The sequence below is a fragment of the Nansenia antarctica genome (genome assembly GCF_963989245.1).
Source record: "Nansenia antarctica genome assembly, chromosome: 11".
Lineage (NCBI taxonomy): Eukaryota > Metazoa > Chordata > Actinopteri > Argentiniformes > Microstomatidae > Nansenia > Nansenia antarctica.
This window is the reverse complement of record NC_137681.1, coordinates 18,204,958-18,230,269: the sequence shown is the minus strand read 5'-3', so window position 1 is coordinate 18,230,269 and position 25,312 is coordinate 18,204,958. Positions and strand designations below refer to the sequence as shown.

Here is a 25,312-nt window from a genome sequence, read left to right as displayed (position 1 = left end):
CAATAATAGGTACAAACACTTTGCAAACCTGGTCCTAGTATAGGCATTATAAGATTGATTGTATATGTTTGAATATCCAATTGACATCTCTTTTCTATTGCTTTGTCCCATCAGCCCGCTGAATCTGAGTAGAAGACCTAGATGTGATGCCTGGGTTCATTACTGGAATTGAATGCAGCAGATAGCATAACCTGTAGCTACAGGTTACACCTATGGAATTATAGTTATAAGTATGAAGTGTTGTTTGGACTGTTATAAAGTATGTTATAGGACATACCACATCCACATCCAATTCCTCCTTTCTGTTGTTGTTCTGTGGTCCACCAAAAAGAACCGGACAACTAACAAAAGCCTGTTTTTAGATATAACTTAGTAGTCTTTTACCATGTCTCAAAATGCTATGCCTATTGTCAACCACTGAATAAAATGATACCTTAAATCAAAACATGTCTAAGAATTATTATTTAGAGGGAAGAGCTAGGCTTGGGAGGATTCACCTGCCAGTGCTCTGTAACTACAGTCTGGGAGTGTGGTTTTGAGGATCAGTGTCGGCCTGAGATTGTCATGACTCATGTGAGTGTAGTTTGAGTTTAATTTGAGAGACTCTAGTATTTGCAGAGATCAGAAGAGATCCTCATGGGAATGCACAGGGGCATTTACGGTATGGGCTTCCCTATGACAGCCAAAATAGGCCTCCTCTCCAATATCAAAGTCCAATACAGGACACACACAAGGCCTAAAGCTTGCCTGAGATCTGTGGATTAACCACGATTAGGCCCCATAATCAAAAAACAATCCTCAATGAAAAAGGAATGGAGACATTTCCTTTCATTTCCTTTCATGTCATTGGCAGTATGATTATTTCCGTAGAAGTATTTCTTTACTACACAGTTACTGAATACTATATTTATGGTGTGTCGCACCTGTGTTTATTTTATTTTGATCTGATCCCGTTGTAAAAGCAATAATGTCTTAAGGTCATCATCATAACTTTGGAATTTCAATTGTCTGAAAGGAAAATTGAAATTTAAGCCAGACAGGGAAGTAGAATACCCATCTGCGGGTTCGACATACTGCAGGATTACACGATTACAGAGGAGTTTTAATTAGATTTCCAATAACGACTCTCTGGTCTCTGCTCAAATATAAAGCATATTGTGTATCAACATAATAGCAGATGAATTCGGTTGTTAAATGGCACTGCAAAACAAAGATTAAAACACATTAGCTGCTATGCCTAACATAAATGATCTCTCCCATCACACTCGCAAATAATTGTCTCACAAAATGTTCCGAATACATATACAGTATACCATCTTAAATTAATCAAATCATGAGACACAAAATATGTCAAGGTTTCATATTTCTCTTCCAATGTCATTCATTGAATTTTTGTCATATACATGTATGTTGCCTTCAACCCCTTAAAACCATTGTCTCGCCGCTTGACACCCAACCCCCCAAAAAACCATAATGAGATATGTCAAAGAACTAATAAGGGAGGGGACTCACACTTGCATGCCCAAAAACAACGGGAAGGATTTAAGAGCTGGACCAAATTAACTCAATAAAAGCAGCTCAGAGGAGCACCCCCAATTACTGAGGGGTCTGTCTGATGGACACCGTTACAGCTCTGTGTGCTGACATTTTTTCTTTAGGGTGATTTTCTTATCATTAGTTAATTCTCCAACAAATAACATTTTAATAGTGTTCTACAGTGGAGGGCAACTCAGCAGACATTTTATCTGAGAGTGTGGAATTGGGTAAGGACATTGGCACTTCATTTCAGTCCTGTTTTAGCCTGCTTTTGCTATGCATTTAGCATAGGTTTTGGATAATGGGTGCTTTCTGGTACTTCAATGAGTTAAACACAATTGGTTATTATGCTACCAATAAGTTTTGTAATTTTGGCTTATTTTGTATTGTCCTTAGGCTGTGTGTACTGTGTGAAATTCAACAACTCAAAAAAGATGCTATTAATGAATGACAAATCATGCGTATCTGTGCGTTGTCTTTACAGTAAAGACCCAACGATGAGTACAGATGCAGAGATGGCCATTTTCGGGGAAGCGGCCATATACCTCCGCAAGCCAGAGAGGGAGAGGATCGAGGCTCAGAACAGGCCGTTTGACGCTAAGACAGCCTGCTTTGTGACTGATCCAAAGGACCTGTATGTCAAAGGCAACATCCAGAAGAGGGAAGGCAGCAAAGTCACTGTCAAAAATTCTGCAGGACAAGTGAGTGTTCAACATCAGAACATACATTGTTGTTGCTATATATTGATTATAACTGACCAATAACACATATTATTACTATTGATAAAGACCATTCATTCATTCATTCATTCATATTGCCATAAAAACTATGTGTGAATGGGTCTGCAATGCCTCATACTCCTCCCCATTTCCTTACACATCTAAATGTTCTTTGATCGGCTTTGGAAATGGACATGAAAATAAAATAACAATCACAATTTGACTTAAAGCACAACTATTTACTTGGCCTGGTACATCTAAATGTTCTCTCCAAGGTTGTAGCAGTTCAGGATGATGACGTATTCCCTATGAACCCGCCCAAGTTTGATAAGATTGAGGACATGGCCATGATGACCCACCTCAACGAGGCATCTGTGTTGTACAACCTCAAAGAGCGTTACGCAGCATGGATGATCTATGTAAGTCTGGTTAACCCCTTTTACTATAAAGTGTATGGAGACTTTTCTGTGACTTATATATACAGTAAGTAATAGTGTATTATATAAAAGTGATTTGGTTCATATTTTTGTCTACGGTCAATGATAACTAAATTAAGTTAATCATCACTACTGTGTTTCAGACCTACTCCGGGCTGTTCTGTGTCACTGTGAACCCCTATAAGATGCTCCCAGTGTACAATATAAAAGTGGTGTCTTCTTATAGAGGAAAGAAACGCATGGAGGCTCCACCTCATATATTCTCTGTCTCTGACAACGCCTATCAGTTCATGCTCACTGGTAAGTTTGAGGCTGTGATTTGAAACCATGATTTACCCCAATGTTATTGACATGCAATTCTACACTAATCAAACCTTTTGGAATGTTATTTTCTCACAGACAGAGAGAACCAGTCGGTCCTTATCACGTAAGCTACATTATTTATCAATACAATACCATCATACAGTAGACCAGGGGAGGCTAGTGGGGACAGAAATCAGAGGACAGGCTTATTGTAATGCGTGGGATGGACCAGTCCTCATTCCATTCCATACCATTCCTCATTCCATTCCATGCATTACAATGAGCCTGTCCTCCAATGTCTTCCTCCACCAGCCTCCACTGCAATAGACCCAATCTTCACTACTGTACTAATCTGACTTATCTCAACAACTCACATTATTTTCCCATCTCTGTGTATATGCATTATGGACTCAGTGGAGAATCCGGTGCAGGGAAGACTGTGAACACCAAACGTGTCATCCAGTACTTTGCGACAATCGCCGTGGCTGGAAAGAAAGAGTCTGCAGCAAGTGCTAAAATGCAGGTGAGAAACAAATAGAGTCTATTGAAACAGAAATGTAGTAGTTGCAAAGTAATTACTATTTTGCCAAGGTATTTCCAAAATACCAGTTAAAATGCTAAATAAAAGAATGAAATATACCGTATTCTACAGGGCTCGCTCGAGGATCAAATCATCGCAGCGAACCCTCTGCTTGAAGCCTATGGTAATGCCAAAACAGTGAGGAATGACAACTCCTCCCGCTTTGTAAGTTGGGCACATTATACACTATCGATGACTACATTTTAATGCACATTTAGGCTAATGCTCATAGTTAGGACAAGCATTTCAATGTCATTATTTCCCATCAGGGTAAATTCATCCGCATTCACTTTGGAACAACAGGGAAACTCGCCTCAGCAGACATTGAGACATGTGAGTCTATGGTACACCCAAATACAGGGTTCCTCTGGGTGTGACCAATAGCTTATTGAGGGCCAATATTCCTAACTTTTTCCTCAGACCTGCTGGAGAAGTCCAGAGTGACATTCCAGCTTGCGGATGAGAGAAGTTATCATATCTTCTACCAGGTGATGACCAACCATAAGCCGGAGCTGATAGGTAAGGACCGATGCAGTAGACATTAGTGGAGGCTGATAGAGGTAGAAATTGTAGGACGGGCTCATTGTAATGATACCATTCCTCATTCCCTTCCATGCATTACAATGAGCCTGTTGTCCTATTTCTACCTCTGCCAGCCTCCCCTGTGTAGACATCCTGAATCACATATCCAATGGTCTATCATGATGTTGAGTCTGAAGAAAGACATCTGTATGAAAGTAAATGGATGAATAATCACAATGACATCTTCATCTTCTACAGAGATGCTGCTCATCACAACCAACCCCTATGACTTCCCCATGATCAGCCAGGGGCAGATCACTGTGGCCAGCATCGTCGACAAGGACGAACTGGTGGCCACAGATGTAGGTCCTTTGGATTTGATCAATGTTCAATAAAAAAATACTTTGTTATGTTTTTACAAATACGTAGGCAGGATTCTGCTGCCGAATTCATATCTAATTTGATCCCTAGACTACTAATAATATTGAATTTACTTATATCTGATATGCTTTGGTTCCTAGGCTGCTATTGACATCCTGGGCTTCTCGTCTGATGAGAAAATGGGCATCTACAAGCTGACAGGTGCTGTGATGCATCATGGGAACATGAAGTTCAAGCAGAAACAGCGAGAGGAGCAGGCTGAACCAGATGGCACAGAGGGTAAAATTGACTTTTAAATTCAATATACAGTATGAACTAAGAAATACAGTCTGACTCATGCGGTATATACCACAGAATGTCTGATATGACTAAGAGAGGGGGAACGCACACAGAATGTATGCTTAATTGCTCCAAAAATAAAAACAATGTTACAGCCGGCATTAGTCAAGGGCTACAGCTTGTCTCTGGGGTGTGAGGCAGAATGTGAGTAATAGTGTTAATCAAATCAATCAACTGAGTGCTGGGGTTTTATTGTTTCAGTGGCTGACAAAATTGCCTACCTCCTCGGTCTGAACTCAGCAGATCTGCTCAAAGCCCTCTGCTACCCCAGAGTGAAGGTTGGGAATGAGTATGTCACCAAAGGGCAGACTGTTCAGCAGGTACAGTATGACCTACTTACTCACTAATTCTAATGTTACCATCTTTCTAAATACTGTAACTCAATGTCTGTGGGTCATAATTAATTCCTCTATATTGTTCAAATCTTAGGTCCATAATTCAGTTATGGCCTTGGCTAAATCCATCTATGAGAAAATGTTCTTCTGGATGGTTATCCGCATCAACCAGATGTTGGACACCAAGCAATCAAGGCAGTTCTACATTGGTGTCCTTGATATTGCTGGGTTTGAAATCTTTGATGTATGTATTGGATATTTTCCATAGGATTTTCCATAATCAACATAATAATACCACTGTTATTGACACTTTGAATATAACAATCCAATATTATCACTGCAGTACAACAGTCTGGAGCAGCTGTGTATCAACTTCACCAATGAGAAACTGCAACAGTTTTTCAACCACCACATGTTTGTGCTGGAACAAGAGGAGTACAAGAAAGAAGGAATCGAATGGGAGTTCATCGACTTTGGAATGGACTTGGCGGCCTGTATTGAGCTTATTGAGAAGGTAAGTTGTGTGAGATGACACTCATTAGCAACAACAACAAAAAAAGAAGTACATTCTCTTGTTAATAACCTTTTATCACCCTCTGTCTGCAACAGCCAATGGGCATCTTCTCCATCCTTGAAGAGGAGTGTATGTTCCCTAAGGCCTCAGACACCACCTTCAAGAACAAGCTGTATGACCAGCATGTGGGTAAAACTGTCTGCTTCCAAAAGCCGAAGCCTACCAAAGGCAAGGCCGAAGCCCACTTCTCCCTGGTGCACTATGCCGGCACTGTGGACTACAACATCTGTGGCTGGCTGGACAAGAACAAGGACCCTCTGAATGAGTCAGTGGTCCAGCTGTATCAGAAGTCTGCAGTTAAACTGCTGTCTCTCCTGTACGCAAGCTTCTCCACAGTTGAAGGTACGGTGTCTGTGATGGCTGGATAATCTAACATATGACTGTTTATGCAAACATTGAGATGTTGAATATTCATAAACACAACCTGTGGTTGTCTCATTGACAGATGTTACCAAGAAAGGTGCAAAGAAGAAAGGTGGCTCCTTCCAAACTGTGTCTGCCTTGTTCAGGGTAAGGGGGTTCTTCAATCAGTGAAATGTGTTATATGGTTTGATGGTATTGAAACCTTCCTCATCATTAACACACACAACTATCATTCAACAGGAGAACCTTGGTAAGCTGATGACCAACCTAAGATGCACTCATCCTCACTTTGTGCGTTGTTTGATTCCCAATGAGTCAAAGACACCAGGTACTGAATACTGAAACCTTCATACTTGAGTATGATGAATATATACAAAATATCACTAAAAGCTTCCATTCAGACTTTTTACCTAAAACCTTTGTGGATTTTTACCCATTAGGTCTAATGGAGAACGCCTTAGTTATCCATCAGCTGAGGTGTAATGGTGTTCTGGAAGGCATCAGAATATGTAGAAAGGGTTTCCCCAGCAGAATCCTGTATGCGGACTTCAAGCAGAGGTATAAAGCTATTTACCAATGAAAGTGGAGGCTCTTATCACTTTGTTGTTGTTGTTGTTGTTGTTGTTGTTGTTTGAACCCTTTAATATTTAAATGCATTTGATGCTAATTTCATAACAGATACAAAGTATTGAATGCCAGTGTTATCCCTGATGGGCAATTCATTGACAATAAGAAAGCTTCAGAGAAGCTGTTGGGGTCTATTGATGTGGACCGCACCCAGTACAAATTTGGGCACACCAAGGTAACTATTGAGGAACATAAACCATAACTCTCACTAAATAGATGCCTCCCGACAGAGAATTTTAAAAATTATCACAGAATATCACTGCTAAAGATCCACTGAATATAACACCTTTCCTCTCTCAGGTGTTCTTCAAGGCTGGGCTGCTGGGCACCCTAGAGGAGATGAGAGATGAGAAGCTGGCAGCTTTGGTCACAATGACTCAGGCTCTCTGTCGAGGCTATGTCATGAGAAAGGAGTTCAAAAAGATGATGGAGAGAAGGTAGGACGGTTCAACTGACAGACATTGATTAGTTTCTTTAGTTTAAAACGGTCTAATGGTTCAGGAATATAATAGGATAACATCTTACTCTTCACACAGAGAATCTATTTTCACCATCCAGTACAACTTTCGCTCCTTCATGAATGTGAAACACTGGCCCTGGATGCTACTGTACTTCAAGATCAAACCACTTCTGAAGAGTGCTGAGACTGAGAAGGAAATGGCCACCATGAAGGAGGAGTTTGCCAAATGCAAAGAGAACCTAGCCAAGGCTGAGGCCAAGAAGAAAGAACTAGAGGAAAAAATGGTTTCCCTACTACAAGAGAAAAACGATCTTCAGCTACAAATAGCTGCGGTATGGGATTCTCAAATATACAGTATATTCACTGATGTTATTAGTGCAATTGCAGTGTTATTAGATAGGAATAGGAACAGCTACAGTGAAAGAAATAAAACGCATAGAAAAGGGAAACTATTGAGTTTTAACGTGTTTTAACATATAACTTTTCAAGGAGAATGAGAACCTGTCAGATGCAGAGGAGCGATGTGAGGGGCTTATCAAGAACAAGATTCACCTGGAAGCCAAAACCAAAGAGCTGAGTGAGAGGCTGGAGGACGAAGAAGAGATGACTGCTGAGCTGACAGCCAAGAAGAGGAAACTGGAGGATGAGTGCTCTGAGCTGAAGAAAGACATTGATGACCTGGAGCTCACACTGGCCAAAGTGGAGAAGGAGAAACATGCCACTGAAAACAAGGTAAAGGCAATATAACTACTGTATCATGTATTATCACTTTCTTCCATTCACTAAAAAGAAAACTGTTGACGTTTATTTGTTCAGATTCAGATTCAGATTCAGATAACGTTTATTGCCATTATGCTTGACACATATAGGAATTTGTTTTGGCATTACAGTAGGTGCATTTATGCTTTTTTCACATGTATACATGAACAAAAACAAATACAAATGCAAAACAGGACAACACAGGACAGACGCAGTGCATTGAATAGTGATATATATATATATATATAAAGTGCAGTGCAGAGTTTTTCAAAGGTTCAGTGCATATTCAGTGCATATTTGTGTCTGTGATTGTGTGTATTCAGGTGAAAAACTTGACTGAGGAGATGTCGACACTGGATGAAAGCATCATTAAGGTTGCAAAGGAGAAGAAAGCCCTCCAAGAAGTCCACCAGCAGACACTGGATGATCTTCAAGCAGAGGAAGACAAAGTCAATATTCTGACCAAAGCCAAGATCAAGCTGGAACAGCAAGTGGATGATGTGAGTTTGAATCATATAACCAGTCACACATGTACTATATGATTTTCAAACCTTGGTAAAGTCTGACATGATCTTTCCATGTTATAATTTCACAGCTAGAGGGTTCTCTCGAGCAAGAGAAGAAACATAGCATGGACCTTGAAAGAGCCAGGAAGAAGCTTGAGGGAGATTTCAAACTTGCCCAAGAATCCTTAATGGATCTGGAGAATGACAAACAGCAAACGGATGAAAAGCTGAAGAAGTGAGAGAAATGTTACAAACATATAGTACAGTATTGTAAACATGTACTCTATAATAATTTGTGTTCAATGTATAACTTTCCTTTATCGTCTTATAGAAAAGAGTTTGAAATCAATAATCTCCTTGGAAAGATTGACGATGAGCAAGCACTTGGTGGCCAGTTGCAAAAGAAACTTAAGGAACATCAGGTGGATACAACATGTTTTTCAAGCAACATGTTAACCTATCATTGATATATGATTATATGGCAAACTATTGTGCTTTTTTTCCCCTATAGGCCCGTATTGAGGAGTTGGAGGAGGAGCTCGAGGCTGATAGATCTGCCAGGGCTAAGGTGGAAAAGCAGCGGTCTGATCTCTCCAGGGAACTTGAAGAGATCAGCGAGAGACTGGAGCAGTCTGGTGGAGCCACCACAGCTCAGATCGAGATGAACAAGAAGCGTGAGGCTGAGTTTCAGAAACTGAGACGTGACCTGGAAGAGTCGACTCTGCACCATGAAACAACCAGTGCAGGTCTGCGTAAGAAACATGCAGACAGTATGGCAGAGCTGGGAGAGCACATTGACAACCTGCAGCGTGTCAAACAGAAGCTGGAGAAGGAGAAGAGCGAGTATAAAATGGAGATCGATGACATAGCCAGTAACATGGAGTCAATGACAAAGTCTAAGGTCAGCAAAAATAAAACAACATTAAATAATAACATCTCAGATGTATACATAAAGTTACAATATATGCTCCTTTGTTAGAGTAACCTGGAGAAGATGTGCAGAAGTCTAGAAGATCAGCTCAGTGAGCTGAAGACAAAAAGTGACGAGGGTTTTCGTCACATCAATGACATCAACGTCCAGCGAGCAAGACTCCAAACTGAGAATGGTATTCATATTACACATACTGTATGTCATTAACATTACAAGTCACATACTGTACTATCAAGACTAATACGAGTAGGAAGCAATGTGACTGGGTCTGGTTAAAAAGTCTGCAAGTCTGGCAACATCATTTTTCAGTTTTTTCCAGATTATGAAAGGGTAGATTGTAAGCTTTCAAATGATGAATGAAGTTGAAGAAGTCATGGATATTTGAGTTGATCACTGAGCTGAAATATCCATCCTCAAAGTATTCACAGACGTTTTTCACAGAGGTAATGGGTGGGAACAATAGCTGGTTAACTCCACCCCAACCACTCCCTTAAGACAACCACTCCCTCAAGACAACCACTCCCCCATTACACTACCTGTCATTATCTACCTGTCATCTGTCAGTGGGGTTGTCAGCTAACCCTCAGGAAACATCAGGTACTACTACTACTACTACTACTACTACTACTACTACTACTACTACTACTACTACTACTACTACTACTACTACTACTACTACTACTACTACTACTACTACTACTACTACTACTACTACTACTACTACTACTACTACTACTACTACTACTACTACTACTACTACTACTACTACTACTACTACTACTACTACTACTACTACTACTACTACTACTACTACTACTACTACTACTACTACTACTACTACTACTACTACTACTACTACTACTACTACTACTACTACTACTACTACTACTACTACTACTACTACTACTACTACTACTACTACTACTACTACTACTACTACTACTACTACTACTACTACTACTACTACTACTACTACTACTACTACTACTACTACTACTACTACTACTACTACTACTACTACTACTACTACTACTACTACTACTACTACTACTACTACTACTACTACTACTACTACTACTACTACTACTACTACTACTACTACTACTACTACTACTACTACTACTACTACTACTACTACTACTACTACTACTACTACTACTACTACTACTACTACTACTACTACTACTACTACTACTACTACTACTACTACTACTACTACTACTACTACTACTACTACTACTACTACTACTACTACTACTACTACTACTACTACTACTACTACTACTACTACTACTACTACTACTACTACTACTACTACTACTACTACTACTACTACTACTACTACTACTACTACTACTACTACTACTACTACTACTACTACTACTACTACTACTACTACTACTACTACTACTACTACTACTACTACTACTACTACTACTACTACTACTACTACTACTACTACTACTACTACTACTACTACTACTACTACTACTACTACTACTACTACTACTACTACTACTACTACTACTACTACTACTACTACTACTACTAATAATAATAATAATAATAATAAGGGTTTATTGCCATGTGTGCCAAAAGGTGTGAACACTTCTATAGTGTAGGTTTTCCATAGACTCTCAGTGTACTGTACTTGTACTATAAGAAGTAGGCTAGTGAAATAATTTCACATGGCTACTTAAATACAGCTGGGGTGGGTGTGGCTACACACACTGTCTGCCACACTAATACCAACGTTGCTAACTAACTGTAGGTATTTAGTGAATGTAAAACTATTGGTTATGATATCAAGTGGGTTCTTCATCGCTTCAATTGTCGTCCTATGCCAAAAACAAGACTTGTTTGGCTCGATTGCTAGGTTTCACAATTCCCGACATGAGGACCGTCTCATGAAACGGTGTCACATATGTTTCTTTTCTCAATTCTTTCATAAGGTGAACTTTCTCGGCAGCTGGAGGAGAGAGAATCTCTTGTGTCTCAGCTGACGAGAAGCAAACAGGCCTTAACCCAGCAGACTGAGGAACTGAAGAGACTGCTTGAAGAGGAAGTAAAGGTAGATAAACACAGCTGACTCAAGTATTACCATAATGTCAAACTGCAGGCTTAGAGTACCACTCTTGACTGTATTTGTCCACAACAGACGAAGAATGCCCTTGCCCATGCCGTCCAATCATCACGCCATGACTGTGATCTTCTGAGGGAGCAGTATGAGGAGGAGCAGGAGGCCAAGGCTGAGCTGCAGAGGGGAATGTCCAGGGCCAATGGAGAAGTGGCTCAGTGGAGAACCAAATACGAGACTGATGCCATCCAGCGAACTGAGGAGCTTGAGGAGGCCAAGTAATCAAATGAATAGTTAAAGCCATAGACCTACAGAATTCATCCAACTATCCTCCACATTTAATAACATTGCAACTTCCATCCCAGCTATGACATGTTTTTAGATTTTTTTTTCTGAAGTGTTGCTGGGTATCGTACTGGGTCTGTGGCTAGGAGTAACTATTTTGACAGCAATGATTTTAAGCTGTGGAGTGTTTCTTTCAATACATTCCTCCTATCTGACAGGAAGAAACTGGCCCAGCGACTTCAGGATGCTGAGGAGCTTATCGAAGGGGTAAATGCTAAGTGTTCCTCCCTGGAAAAGAGCAAGCAGAGACTGCAAGGGGAGGTGGAGGACCTGATGATTGATAGAGAGAAATCTAATGCTTGGGCCTCTACCCTGGACAAGAGGCAGAGGACCTTTGACAAGGTACCACACTACCTGAGATCATTTAATATACTAGTATATTAAATACAAAAATAATCTAAATACTATTATAAAGATGATATCCTAGTTTACTTTGCTATTACTAACACTGATGTTTGCAACCCTATCTCATAGATTGTGTCTGAATGGAAGCAAAAGTATGAGGAGAATCAGTCAGAGCTGGAAGGAACTCAGAAAGAGTCTCGCTCTCTCAGCACTGAGCTTTTCAAGGTGAAGAACTCCTATGAGGAAGCTCTGGACCAACTGGAGACTCTAAAACGAGAGAACAAGATCCTGCAACGTATGGCTAAGAACATAACATTGTTAATAATGTTATAAAATACTGTTTATCTACAAACACATAATTAAAACTTGCACAACCTTTTAGAAAACAATTTGTTTTGTTTTATGTGAATCCTAGAGGAGATCACAGACCTGAGTGATCAGCTTGGTGAGACTGGGAAGAGCATTCATGAGGTGGAGAAGGCTAAAAAGACAGTGGAGACGGAGAAATCAGAGATCCAGACTGCTCTTGAAGAAGCAGAGGTACTTAAATAATAGCTGACAAGAGAGCAATGAATTTCAGTTCCTGAATTGTTCCTGGAACCTGATAACAACCTTTGGCCTCACTTTAGCCTGTAAAAAACAGTATTTGGGTCTATTAACTCTACATGTATACACTTCAGTGCAAGCACTTCCCTTATGTTCCCACAGGCCACTCTGGAGCATGAGGAGTCTAAGATCCTGCGTGTGCAGCTGGAGCTAGCCCAGGTCAAAGGTGATGTGGACAGGAAGCTGGCAGAGAAGGAGGAAGAGATGGAGCAGCTGAAACGCAACAGCCAGAGGGTGATTGAATCCATGCAGAGCACCCTGGACGCCGAGATCAGGGGCAGGAATGAGACCCTGCGGATTAAACGCAAGATGGAGGCTGACTTTAATGAGATGGAGCTTCAGCTGAGCCACTCCAACCGGCAGGCCGCTGAGGCCCAGACACAGCTGAGGAACATCCAAGGACAGCTGAAGGTCAGGACCTATTTTACTCCAACTGCAAAAGGTTTAATTTACAGTAGTTGAAAAGTAATACATTCCATCATGTCAAAGCATTGGATATGGCATGCACTGAAATGTTGAAAAGCTCACTATATTCATCCAATATAGTGAGTTTTGTTTTTGCTCCCCATACTCACGCAGTTCTAAGCATGCTCCTTTTACATGATCTGTCAGGATGCTCAACTACACCTGGACGAGGCGTTGCATAGCCTGGAGGATCTGAAGGAGCAGGCAGCCATGGCGGAGCGCAGGAGTGTCCTGTTGCAGGCGGAGGTGGAGGAGCTGAGGGCTGCCCTGGAGCAGACAGAAAGGAGCCGCAAAATGGCAGAGCAGGAGCTGGCTGACACCTGTGAGAGAGTGGGGCTGCTGCACTCCCAGGTATGGGGGAAAAACAATAAATAACAGTTGTTATTAATTATACAATCTTATTTGGTATTAACATTGGTATTGGATATGATAGTAATAGTCTCCAATGATCACATGACCGAAAGGAAATAATTTATCTTTTACAGAATACCGGCCTGATCAACACCAAGAAGAAGCTGGATACTGATCTTACTCATCTCCAGGCTGAGATGGAGGAAGCTATCCAGGAGGCTAGAAATGCAGAGGAGAAAGCCAAAAAAGCCATTACGGATGTGAGTTTGACTCGGTACACTCTCCCTGAGCAGTGTTTCTCAAATAATGGGTGAGGAACAACTGGGGGTCATGGTTAGTTCCTCTTCATCTCGATAGACTGGGTTTTGACTAGAAAACATTGCAAGGCAATTCCAAATGCTTGAGTTTGCTGTAATGCAATGGACAAAAGTGAGCCTTTGTCGTAGTTCTCACCCTGAATCCTGTGTGACCCTGCTCTCTCCGTGTGAACGCAGGCAGCCATGATGGCTGAGGAGCTGAAGAAGGAGCAGGACACCAGCAGCCACCTGGAGAGGATGAAGAAGAACCTGGAGGTCACAGTCAAGGACCTGCAGAACCGTCTGGACGAGGCTGAGAACCTGGCCATGAAGGGAGGCAAGAAGCAGCTGCAGAAACTGGAGACCAGAGTGAGTCATTGAGTATTTTTTTATGCAACAGTTGTAGCCTCAGTGACAGCCTGATAAATTAGACGTTTTTTCTTAGTCAAAGTGGACAGTAAATACAAAACCCTTGGCATTGCTGTGTTGCAGGTGCGTGAGCTGGAGGGAGAGCTGGAGGCTGAACAGAGAAGAGGAGCTGATGCCATCAAAGGAGTCCGTAAATATGAGAGGAGAGTCAAGGAGCTCACCTACCAGGTATAGTGTAACGGTAGATTTGAATGCTACTGTAGTGAGACATTACCACTATTACCTCATCACTGCTACTACTACTATCATTACTAATAGAGTTACTACTGACGTTGGTATGGTGATGATGATGATGATGATGGTTGTGGTGGTGATAATGATGATGATGATGATGATGATGATGATGGTGATGAATGTGAGAAGGAGAAAGAGGAGGAGAAGGGGGGAAGAGTATAATGTATACAAAGTTCAATTTTTCTTTTTTTCCCCAGGTGGAAGAGGACAAGAAAAATGTTCTGAGACTCCAAGACCTGGTGGACAAGCTACAGCTTAAAGTCAAGGCCTACAAACGCCAAGCTGAGGAAGCTGTAAGACAATACCTCTTATATACCATTCCCCAACGCTAATCCTATTCAAAATGGCTGTCTGTTTACATTATTTACATTTACATGTTGTTTATTCTAGGAGGAGCAGGCTAACACCCACTTGACAAAGGGAAGGAAGGTGCAACATGATCTGGAGGAGGCAGAGGAGCGAGCTGACATCGCTGAGTCCCAGGTCAACAAGATGAGAGCCAAGAGCAGGGATATGGGGTCAAAGGTCAGTGGAAATCTATACCTGTCCAGTAACTACAGCACAAAATAAGTTCTAGTGCCGTTGAAACACAGTGAATGACTGATGTTCTTTCTTCCTCTACATAGAGCAAAGAAAAGTGAAAGCAAGAGAAGATTATGACTCAGCTTCAGGACTCATAAAATATGAGTTTTGTATGAGTTATGTTCTGCCTAGAATGCATGCCTTTTAATCAGTATGTGCTGTAATATTCTACTCATAAAATATGAGTGTCTTGTGTGCTTGTGTATGTACTGTTTAAATCAATGATGCATGCCTTAGTACCTTCAGCCTGCTGGCTCCGTCTTGTGGTCTAATATATATTTGCAGTTTCTTCCATCTGGTCCTCCAAGTGCTTGACTATGATTAGACTTTGTAACAGTTAAATAAATGTTCATCAAATTCAATTGTCGTAAGTACTTGTCTTCATGGGAAAGAGAGTGTTTTGCTAAAGGTTTCAAGGCTGAGGAGGAATGTTAATCAAAGTCAGTTGTGATTCCACATTCCACACATACTCATTATCAGACGTTCACTGATCAATGATCACTTCTCGGATATGAAGTGTTCTTAAGTGTCAGCCAACACACAGCCAACAAAGATGAACATCGGTGACAAATTGATGAGTAATTCCCACAAGATTCTTGCGCAAAACACGGATGCGAGCGATTACCGTGTTATGTCACACAAAAGCGCAGTCTGAATTGAAGGAAGGAGCGCACACTTGGCTCTGGACGTCTCAAAAGGGAGTTCACATCATCCGCGGAGAAACACACACGCACACAGACACACGCTCACCGGAGCGCATCTGCGCTGAGTTTAGGGTCGTATTGAATAACTACTGGAGATACTTTCACACGTTCAAAGAAAGTGTTTTAACATGTTTGTTGTCATTAATGATCTAATCAACATAACGTTCTAAGTTCTACAAGAAGAAACTCCAAACTCTGTCTTGTGTACGAGCCAACGAGTACTGTCTGTAGCCCATTTCTCCAGGAGGGGACCAGTGTGAATAACTAGAGTTTGCGATGTCTGGATCTTACTGCAAAAGTTTATACGCCTTCAGCGGGGACCAACACCAAGAGGGTTTGACTTTCGAAGTGGGCGACATTATTAAGATCATCCAGGCGTTACCTGGCGGCTGGTGGGAAGGTGAGAAGGATGGAGAGACGGGATGGTTTCCCTCAAGTTACGTTCAGGTCTTAGAGGTAAGTCTGTCCACTTAAATCAACAGTTCGTGAGCTTAGAATGATAAGGTTCTATCTCCGTTTAGGGCAGTTCAGAGATATTGAGCGTCAAAGTTTTTACATTCCATTATGTTTTGTGAGATGGAACCTTTGTATTTTATGAATTACTAACTCAAAAATGTAAACATTTTAAAAAAATAACACCACACAGGCATTAATAAACACCTAATGGATCAGATTATGTAAAAAACTCAATTTTGACCAAAAACGGAGATAGAACCTTATAATTCTAACGTCACGAGTTGAATCCTGTAGTCCCTTATTCAGATGTGATGTGTGACATGAAGTTTCAATTGAAGGACACAATGACATCTCTTTCTTCAATGGTTCAAACGAATAGCATGTTGGCAACACACACACACACACACACACACACACACACACACACACACACACACACACACACACAGTTATAACCATCTCCAGGCATGTGTTGTATGTTGTGCAGCTCCATGTTTCTGTCACTACCCTAGTATACAGTATATACAGTACTTGCCCTGAAGAGACTCAATGTCTGGTTCAAGCTCAGCGGCAGCAATTGCCATTCAATCATTCCAGGGACACTACATAGTCAGGCAGTTGCTGTCGTTTTTTTGAAGGCTGCTAGTTTGACTGCTAGTGTGGAGTACTAGCAGCACCAGCCAACCAGATCTACATCCAGCTGGATCTCTGATCACTGATCAAATGATTCACACGGTTGCGATGGTACTGTAGGGTAGAACATTGGCCGTGTGTCCATTTGTCTTTGCCAAGAGCTGATAGAACAAACTGTAACTGATGGTGTTTCCTGACTGAATGCATGCAGTGTTGGCTGACTACAGCCTGATTTAAGACACATTCTCATGTCCTGGACAACAGATTCAAGCTTTTCAACAAAACTGTGATTAATGACGATGGGAACAGGATGAATCTAGGAGACATTTTGTCAAGTATGTCTCATCTGAATGTGATTGATGTATCTTCCAGGGTATCTGAGTTTACTAAGCAGCCATCTGAACCAGGGGAGGCTGGTGGAGGTAGAAATTGGAGGATGAGCTCAGTGTAATGCATGGAACACACACACATGGTCCATGCCCTTCTTCATTCCGTTCCATACATTACAATGAGCCTGTCCTTCGATGTCTACGTCCACCAGCTGTCCGTGGTGTGAGAGAGGTGTGTGTCTGACCCTGCCGTGAGAGTGCAGTGTGCTTCCTCTGTGCTCTGCCCCAGTGCAGCCATGCAGACAAACAGGGGACCTGAGAAATCCATTGGAATGTTTGTGGAATGAGGAAGCAGGGAGCCTTCAGTCAGTCAGTCTGAGAATGGGGGACGGGGGTGGGAAGGTTAGTGTTATCTGATAACCACAGCAACAGGAAAGAAATGGTTTAAAACCCTGAAAACTATCTCCACATCTGTAACCTGTTATGTGACATACTGCAACACAAGCCTGGGTGTGTGTGTGTGTGTGTGTGTGTGTGTGTGTGCGTGTGTGTGTGTGTAGCATAACGTATGGCTTGAAGTATGGCACACACAGACAGACACACACACACACACACACACACACACACACTCACACACACACACACACACACACACACACACACACACACACACACACAATGGTTCAGACCTCATGGCAGAGACTGTAGATACACACATATCTGTAAAGGAAGGAAAAACTGTGTTTACTCAAATGGCCCTAGTTGTTTGAAGAAGTGGGAGTGAGAATGGTTCTATTTGTATCTAGCATGAACTGATACTGGGCGCGTGTCTATCGGGCGGGATCAGGTACCCCTAATTACTGGTCCTGGGTCAGATATCTCATCATCCATTCCCAGTAATGTTCATGTTATGATCAGGGGAGGTATCTGACCCGACATCTGTGGCAGAGGAGGCTGGTGGAGGTAGAAATCGGAGGACAGGCTCATTGTAATGCATGGAACAGAATGAGGAATGGTATCAAGCAGACGTGTTTGATACCATACCATATTCCATTTGTTCATTACAACGAGCCCGTCCTCAGAACTCTGCCTCCCACGGCTTCCACTGATTTTATGGTTATGGTCAACCTTTACTTTGCTTTTGCGCTAATATGTTGTGGGTGTTGGCCTGTCAGGCATTGAAATTCTGTGTTGCAACACCCGACTCTCTCTACCCGTTCCACCACCTCACTGGGGACTGGATGTGGAGGCATCTTTTCAGATGGAAACTCAGATAAGTTTCATCATACATAAATCACAGGTTTGACCAGAAAATCTACCTTTATTCCTCAAACGGCAAGACTGTCTGCAGGACGATACTCACAGATTGTTCTTCCCATCAACAGAAAGCAGTATACTCTAGTATCCCTGAATACCGTAGAGTAGTGAACACTGTCACATAGAAACAAAAAAGTAATTACTTATATGCTGAGATGGCTCTTGAATGACACAATGGCATAGACAGAATGGCATAACCACCCCAGCTGTTTCCTTATTCTGGTAAACCATTCAATCCTGTCAAGGGAAGCACCTCTTACCACTCGAGCAATTATACTGGTACATTAACCCAAATAGAGCAATACTGTCCACACAGACACACAGACATATACACACGCATGCACGCACGCACAGACACACAGACGCACACACACATCTAGTTTTCAGTCAAAATACACATTCAGGCTAAGGTGTATTACAGTGTGTTTTGGTAGCGAGCCTGGTTTACAATGCAAGCCTTTGATACATGTCTGAGACTCCTTCCATTGTCATCTCCAGCAACAAGGCTTTGTTCTACCTACATCGTTTCCTCCACACCGTGATGAATCATTCATCAGAAAACCTGTCTTCGCCTCATCCCTTCCATACGGTCCCCACGTAACCTCTGCGCTTTGATTCTGCGTTTATTTACACAAACAAATGCAGTCTGTTTGTTACGGTAATCATGGGAGACACTTGTATAACTTTTTAATTGTATGAACTTTTGTTTTCAAGAAATTGCTAATAATAATGAGAAACATAATCACTTTGAGTAAGATTCTGTGGGTTGCAGAGCAAAGGGAATATTGATTGCTTAATGTAACCACAACCACAACTATCAGCAAAGATACTGAGAAGACGAGTCTCAGTTTTGGTATGACTAGTCTGTCTCGCTTTTGGTTGGTGTGTGGTCGCGATGACTCTGAGAGACAGTTGCATGGACCCAAATGAAGCACTCCCCTGGAGTAAAAAGCCATTTCAATGGAGACTCTATACTGATCCTGCTTTTTGGTCCAGTAATAGGCTCAATATGGGTCTGTGAAATAGCCCTTATTGCTGTTCGTAATTACTAGGGACATGGTATACCAGACATGGCTCAACCAACAGAACCTCCCAGCCAACGAAACCTTCCAGAACCTGTCTAATCCAACGAGAGCAGGGCAGATGTTATTTTGGTGGTTGTGACAACCAAAGCGGGAAACAGAACCAGGACCTCGTGAGTCATGTCACTGAATCATGTCAAGTGATTGCTGTTCAACCAAACCTAATGGGGAGGAACTACAGAGGAAGGACGAGGGACAAAGGGAAATGAAAGATGAATAGAAGTGCTAACGATGACACACTGCCATCACCCAATGGAAATTGCTCTCCTAAGCACAACTAATTTGATTGTTCCAAATTACAAGTAGGTGAGTCATTGAACATTTTGCAGATGACAGTTGCACACCCTGTTAGTTGTCAGTGCCCCCTTATAACCACAACACCAGTTTGACTGTCATTTGCCATAGTCCTTCTCCCCAAATTAACTGGTTTGCTACTTCCTGTAAATGTCCCTGCCAAAATGTCCTGCGCACGCTCCGCTCGTCCTGTCAGAAGTTCACGTCAGCCTGGCTCTCTCTTCCAATCAATTCATATCAGACCGGGTCACATGGTTCTGAATGTAACTCAACACACGTGTTCGATACCATTCCTCATTCCGTTCCACTCATTACAATGAGCCTTTTCTCCGATTTCTACCTCCACCAGCCTCCCCCTGTAATTCAATGTGTTATGCAGACTCTGTGTAATGATATCATTATTATTCCGGGAAGGACACTGCATTCATCTGTCCCTGAGCCCAGTGTCACATCCACTCACAGTCATCCTCGTTTCTCCAGCGTGTGTCTATCCAGACACAGCAGGCATGTTTGATTGTCAACAGTGACTTGACTGTCACAACAGCATGACATCACCTGGGCCTGCCATTGTGTCCATGCTGATACTCCCCTAGAACCCCCCTGGCAAACCGAATGTTGGGTAGGACTTGCAAAATGCAAAACATTGTTCGGAAATTAAGTATATAATTCCCTGATTACACATTGTCATTACAACTATTAAGAAGCTTTTAGAAAGCTTGAATGTTACATACTAGTTTACTGAGACACATTGTTATAGTAGAGATGGAAGCTCGGCAACTGGCAGGGTTTGAATTGTTGGGGTGCCTGGGGGTGTTGGGCACTCCCATAACGAATCAGGGCACCCTCATACAGTACGTGTTGAAATATTAATGTGGGCAGTGAATGTGAAATATGAACCCTGCAGCTGGGCCCTGCAAGTGGCCATCTGGAGTCCCCTACGACTCCTTAACACTGACTAAAGCCATGCTGCCTGTTTAGGTGTTTGTCTAGTTCTCCACTTACAGGGTGAGGCACACGTTTTTCTATTGTCGAAAATAAGAGAGAGGTGGGCATGGTCAATTGTCATCTTATTCTGTATCTTCTTAACATTATCAAAACATAGCCCTCTTAAAAACATGTGCTACTTCTAGAACTTATAGATTATATTGTGAAGAGCTGGCTTTCCATCCCTCATTAAAGCCTAGCGTTGGTGGTCTGTCAGCTGTCTCATTCAGCTGTATATCAGTTGTGACCGTGCTGTTTGAGGATCTATTAGAGGGGTTTGTGGTAATTTGGACTGGCATAATTCTTGGTAAAGAATGCCCACATCAGACCACTGTAGAGACACGCTACTCCAGCACCACACCAGGTGCTTCCTTGGACAAGTGAAAAAAGGGAAAACCTCTGTAACCATTCCCAATGCTGATGACACCACCATGCCTGTTTAGGTCACTTCACTGGACAACATTTCCCATTAAGATAGCCTCATGGCATGTTGTACAAATAAGGTGCCATGTACAGTACAGGCCAAACGTTTGGACACACCTTCTCATTCAATGTGTTTCCTTTATTTTCATGACTATTTACATTGTAGATTCTCACTGAAGGCATCAAAACTATGAATGAACACATGTGGAATGATGTACTTAACAAAAAAGTGTGAAATAACTCTAAATATGTCTTATATTTTAGATTCCTCAAAGTAGCCACCCTTTGCTTTTTTGTTGTTAATAAAATATGTTTTTGTTGTTGTTAATAAAATATATAATAATAATATTAAATATATATATAATAACATATTATTATTAACACATATTATATTTAATATTATTATTATATATTTTATTAACAACAAAAAAGCAAAGGGTGGCTACTTTGAGGAATCTAAAGTATAAGACATATTTAGAGTTATTTCACACTTTATTGTTAAATACATAATTCCTATGTGTTCATTCATAGTTTTGATGCCTTCAGTGAGAATCTACAATGTACCAAATAGTCATGAAAATAAAGGAAACACATTGAATGAGAAGGTGTGTCCAAACTTTTGGCCTGTACTGTATGTGAAACAATGATCGATTCCTAATGTATGGAGATGAGTTACTAGAAGTAGTTCAGTAGTTACTGTGTACTTATATGTAATTATATCATGTTTAATGGAACAACCTGATATCTGTGTACTTACTTGGTGCAAGTGTGACCCTTCACTTCACTTACTACAAAATGGTATGATTTACTATGGTATCTACTCAGATAGATAGATAGATACAGTAGATATGTTATGGTACATGTGGGAATACGGTGCATGTGGGAAAACTAGGGTTAGGGTTAGGTGCTAGGGGGCTAGGGTTAGGGTTAGGGTTAGGGGTAGGGTTAGGGTTAGGGTTAGACATGCCAGCATGTACCAAGTCACCCTAGCACCTAACCCTAACCCTAGTTTTCCCACATGTACCGTAACAGATAGATAGATAGATAGATAGATAGATAGATAGATAGATAGATAGATAGATAGATAGACCATTAGGTTTCCAGCTCATGTTACAGATACTTTTATGGAGATGATGGAGTTTAACTACAGTTTGGTATTGTAGTAAGTAGTTGTTCATATGTCACTGTATAGGTTGTTGGACTACTTTATGTAGCGGTCAAGCATCGTTGACATGTGGTGCCATACCAGGAGAGGCTGGTGGAGGACAGGCTCCGTGTAATGCTTGGAATGGTATCAAACCAGTCTCCCCTGTGCCAAACCTGATAGAACAATCAACCCTTTCTAGATTAGATCAGTACACTGTCTAGGATGAGCATCAACATCCATAGACTTGTTCAATTTGTAACTTTCATTCAATTGTGGAATTCAACTGTAATTCAGTCTAGCGTTAGTCCTGCTCTGTAATCTGTTATGGTTCTACTTTATTCATTCTTCTCTGTTATCCAAACACACCCACTATGACAGACTGCGTATTTCCAAGCGAAATAGAGGCTCAGGAAAATAAATCATAAAATACTTTTATTGACAATTTTTCTTAAAAATGTACGCACATAATGATTTATTAGATGCTCAGGAGTAGTTAAAATCATGATATTAAACTGACTGGAGGAAGGCTTCAGGGTTGTACTAGTGGCTAAAGAAGGAGACTTGAGAAGTAACAGTGAGACGTACAGGACTTGTGCAATCCACATTAACTGGAGGGGGCGGAGGACAAAACAGGCTTTGTTGCTCCCAGGGAGCAACCCTGCGAACACACACACACACACACACACACACACACATACATTGTTTTCTATTGTCTTCTATTGTCTTCTATTGTCTTCTATTGTCTTCTATTGTCATGCTTCATTGTGTGTGTGTGTGTGTGTGTGTGTGTGTGTGTGTGTGTGTGTGTGTATGTGTGTGTGTGTGTGTGTGTGTGTGTGTGTGTGTGTGTGTGTGTGTGTGTGTACGTGCCCGCGCATGTAAGTGTCTGTCTCCATCTGGGTATGTGGCTTCAGGCTCCCACATCTGCTGAAACCAAAACAACGTCTCCCAAATAAAGATGTCTGGTGCAGCCCCCGTAGCTCCAAAACTCTCTTTCTCAGTCTCTCTCTCTCAGTCTCTCTTTCTCAGTCTCTCTCTCTCAGTCTCTCTCTCTCAGTCTCTCTCTCTCAGTCTCTCTCTCTCAGTCTCTCTCTCTCAGTCTCTCTCTCTCAGTCTCTCTTTCTCAGTCTCTCTTTCTCAGTCTCTCTTTCTACGTCTCTCTTTCTCAGTCTCTCTTTCTCAGTCTCTCTCTCTCTCAGTCTCTCTCTCTCAGTCTCTCTCTCAGTCTCTCTCTCTCAGTCTCTCTCTCTCAGTCTCTCTCTCTCAGTCTCTCTCTCTCTCAGTCTCTCTCTCTCAGTCTCTCTTTCTCAGTCTCTCTCTCTCAGTCTCTCTTTCTCAGTCTCTCTTTCTCAGTCTCTCTTTCTCAGTCTCTCTCTGTCAGTCTCTCTTTCTCAGTCTCTCTCTGTCAGTCTCTCTTTCTCAGTCTCTCTTTCTCAGTCTCTCTCTCATTTGCTTTCTCCTGCCCATTCAGCTTACTCTTTCCACATCCTTACACTTGCCCCTTTCAGCCTCACGCTAGTAATTAGTTCCCAAACGTGTGTGAGAAGTGTCTCCCTGGTTGTATTTCTCACACCCTAAGTGGCCAGTCGCTGAGTGATCTCACAGTGTTTGGGAACTCTCTGCTCCTCTCCCTCTTGAGCAAGAGCAGTTAGCTGGCTTTTACATTCTCCATTGGGATCTATTGTTATAGGGGCGATGATAGGTTGTCAAGAGTTATTGTTCTGGTGTGTGCGTGCGTGCGTGCGTGCGTGTGTGTGTGTGTCTGTATTTTTACTTTTCACATAGCTGACTCACCCTGACAAAGCAATCCGTGTTGACTGACAGATGATGAATGAGACAATACAATACATCACCACCAGTCCTTCTAATTGTGACTGCTGGTTAATTGAAGCATGGACACTAGCATCAACAGTGAATGGTGACACTTTGTTAGTGAGAGCTTGTGGAAAGTGACCCAGGGTGTGTCACATAATATGATGGTGTTGATACAGGGAGGTAAGGCAAAGGTATTTTTTAAGGGAATAATAGGAAACAGACACTTCCCCTGCCAGTCACACCTCTGATCCTCTCTCCCCCAGATCTGCTGACAGTACAGGGTGGGAGAGGGAAGCAGGGAGGGAGTGGGAGAGATAAAGTAAACAGAGACAGTGTGTACTACCTACCTACTATTTTTGTAATCCCTTGTGAGTCATAGATATGTTCTATGTGTGTGTTTCTTCATCAAAATGTGTGTGTGTGTGTGTGTGTGTGTGTGTGTGTGTGTGTGTGACTGTGTGTGTGTGTGCGTGTGTGTGTGTGTGTGTGTGTGTGTTTGTGATAAAGATAGGCAGCTAAACTCTTTTGGACATGTGGTTCGTGTTCACAATGGCTATGCTTTGAGCCAGTATATACAAAATATTTGCCAAATGGAAAAGTCACAATTTTCCAGACTTTTTTTTGTTGGAAAATCCCCCAAAAGTTGCCTACATTGCTCGTGACCTCAGTCTTGCTTTAGTGGTTTTCTTTTTTGTCCACACTGGTATGAACGAACATGATATCAGGGCTGGTCTGGTTTGTTGTCCCTGTACAGTACAGCCAAGATCGCCATTACAGGACACTTTCCATCACTGTTATAGCTCGTTGTCCCTTGCTCTCTCCATCTCTGGCCAACGGGATCAGGACAGCTGGTCTCACAGACCTTGACCCCCAGAGTCCCCCCGTCTTCCCACGTCCAGATGTTTATTTTGGGATCACTGGAGGACAGACTAAACTCACTCTCGCACATACTGTAAATACGCACACACACACACACACACACACATACACACACACACACACACACACACACACACGCATGCACCC

At 41.8% G+C, this 25,312-nt stretch overlaps 2 protein-coding genes across 2 annotated transcripts in view; both read left to right on the top strand.

Moving 5' to 3' along the window:
- Positions 1-2,033: 2,033 nt before the first annotated feature.
- LOC308167940 (myosin heavy chain, fast skeletal muscle) lies at positions 2,034-15,090 on the top strand (the record flags this gene model as incomplete). Its single annotated transcript, XM_080542419.1, has 38 exons — positions 2,034-2,237; positions 2,531-2,674; positions 2,836-2,992; positions 3,092-3,119; positions 3,410-3,518; positions 3,648-3,740; positions 3,845-3,908; positions 3,996-4,094; positions 4,356-4,459; positions 4,619-4,757; positions 5,019-5,137; positions 5,247-5,396; positions 5,496-5,666; positions 5,762-6,068; positions 6,172-6,236; positions 6,330-6,417; positions 6,530-6,647; positions 6,768-6,891; positions 7,017-7,153; positions 7,253-7,508; positions 7,666-7,908; positions 8,259-8,435; positions 8,531-8,676; positions 8,773-8,863; positions 8,953-9,342; positions 9,421-9,547; positions 11,325-11,443; positions 11,531-11,727; positions 11,953-12,136; positions 12,269-12,434; positions 12,555-12,679; positions 12,848-13,156; positions 13,358-13,561; positions 13,696-13,821; positions 14,056-14,226; positions 14,350-14,454; positions 14,718-14,813; positions 14,911-15,090. 38 exons carry the CDS (start codon positions 2,034-2,036, stop codon positions 15,088-15,090), a joined length of 5,832 nt encoding a protein of 1,943 aa, XP_080398545.1.
- Positions 15,091-16,082: 992 nt separating this feature from the next.
- Positions 16,083-25,312, top strand: part of gas7b (growth arrest-specific 7b) — a gene marked incomplete at both ends in the record, with an annotated part of 41,014 nt that continues 31,784 nt past the window's right edge. The window contains one exon of the mRNA XM_080541784.1: positions 16,083-16,262. Within this exon, the coding sequence (XP_080397910.1) occupies positions 16,083-16,262 (180 nt within the window). The remainder of the gene's footprint in view (positions 16,263-25,312) is intronic.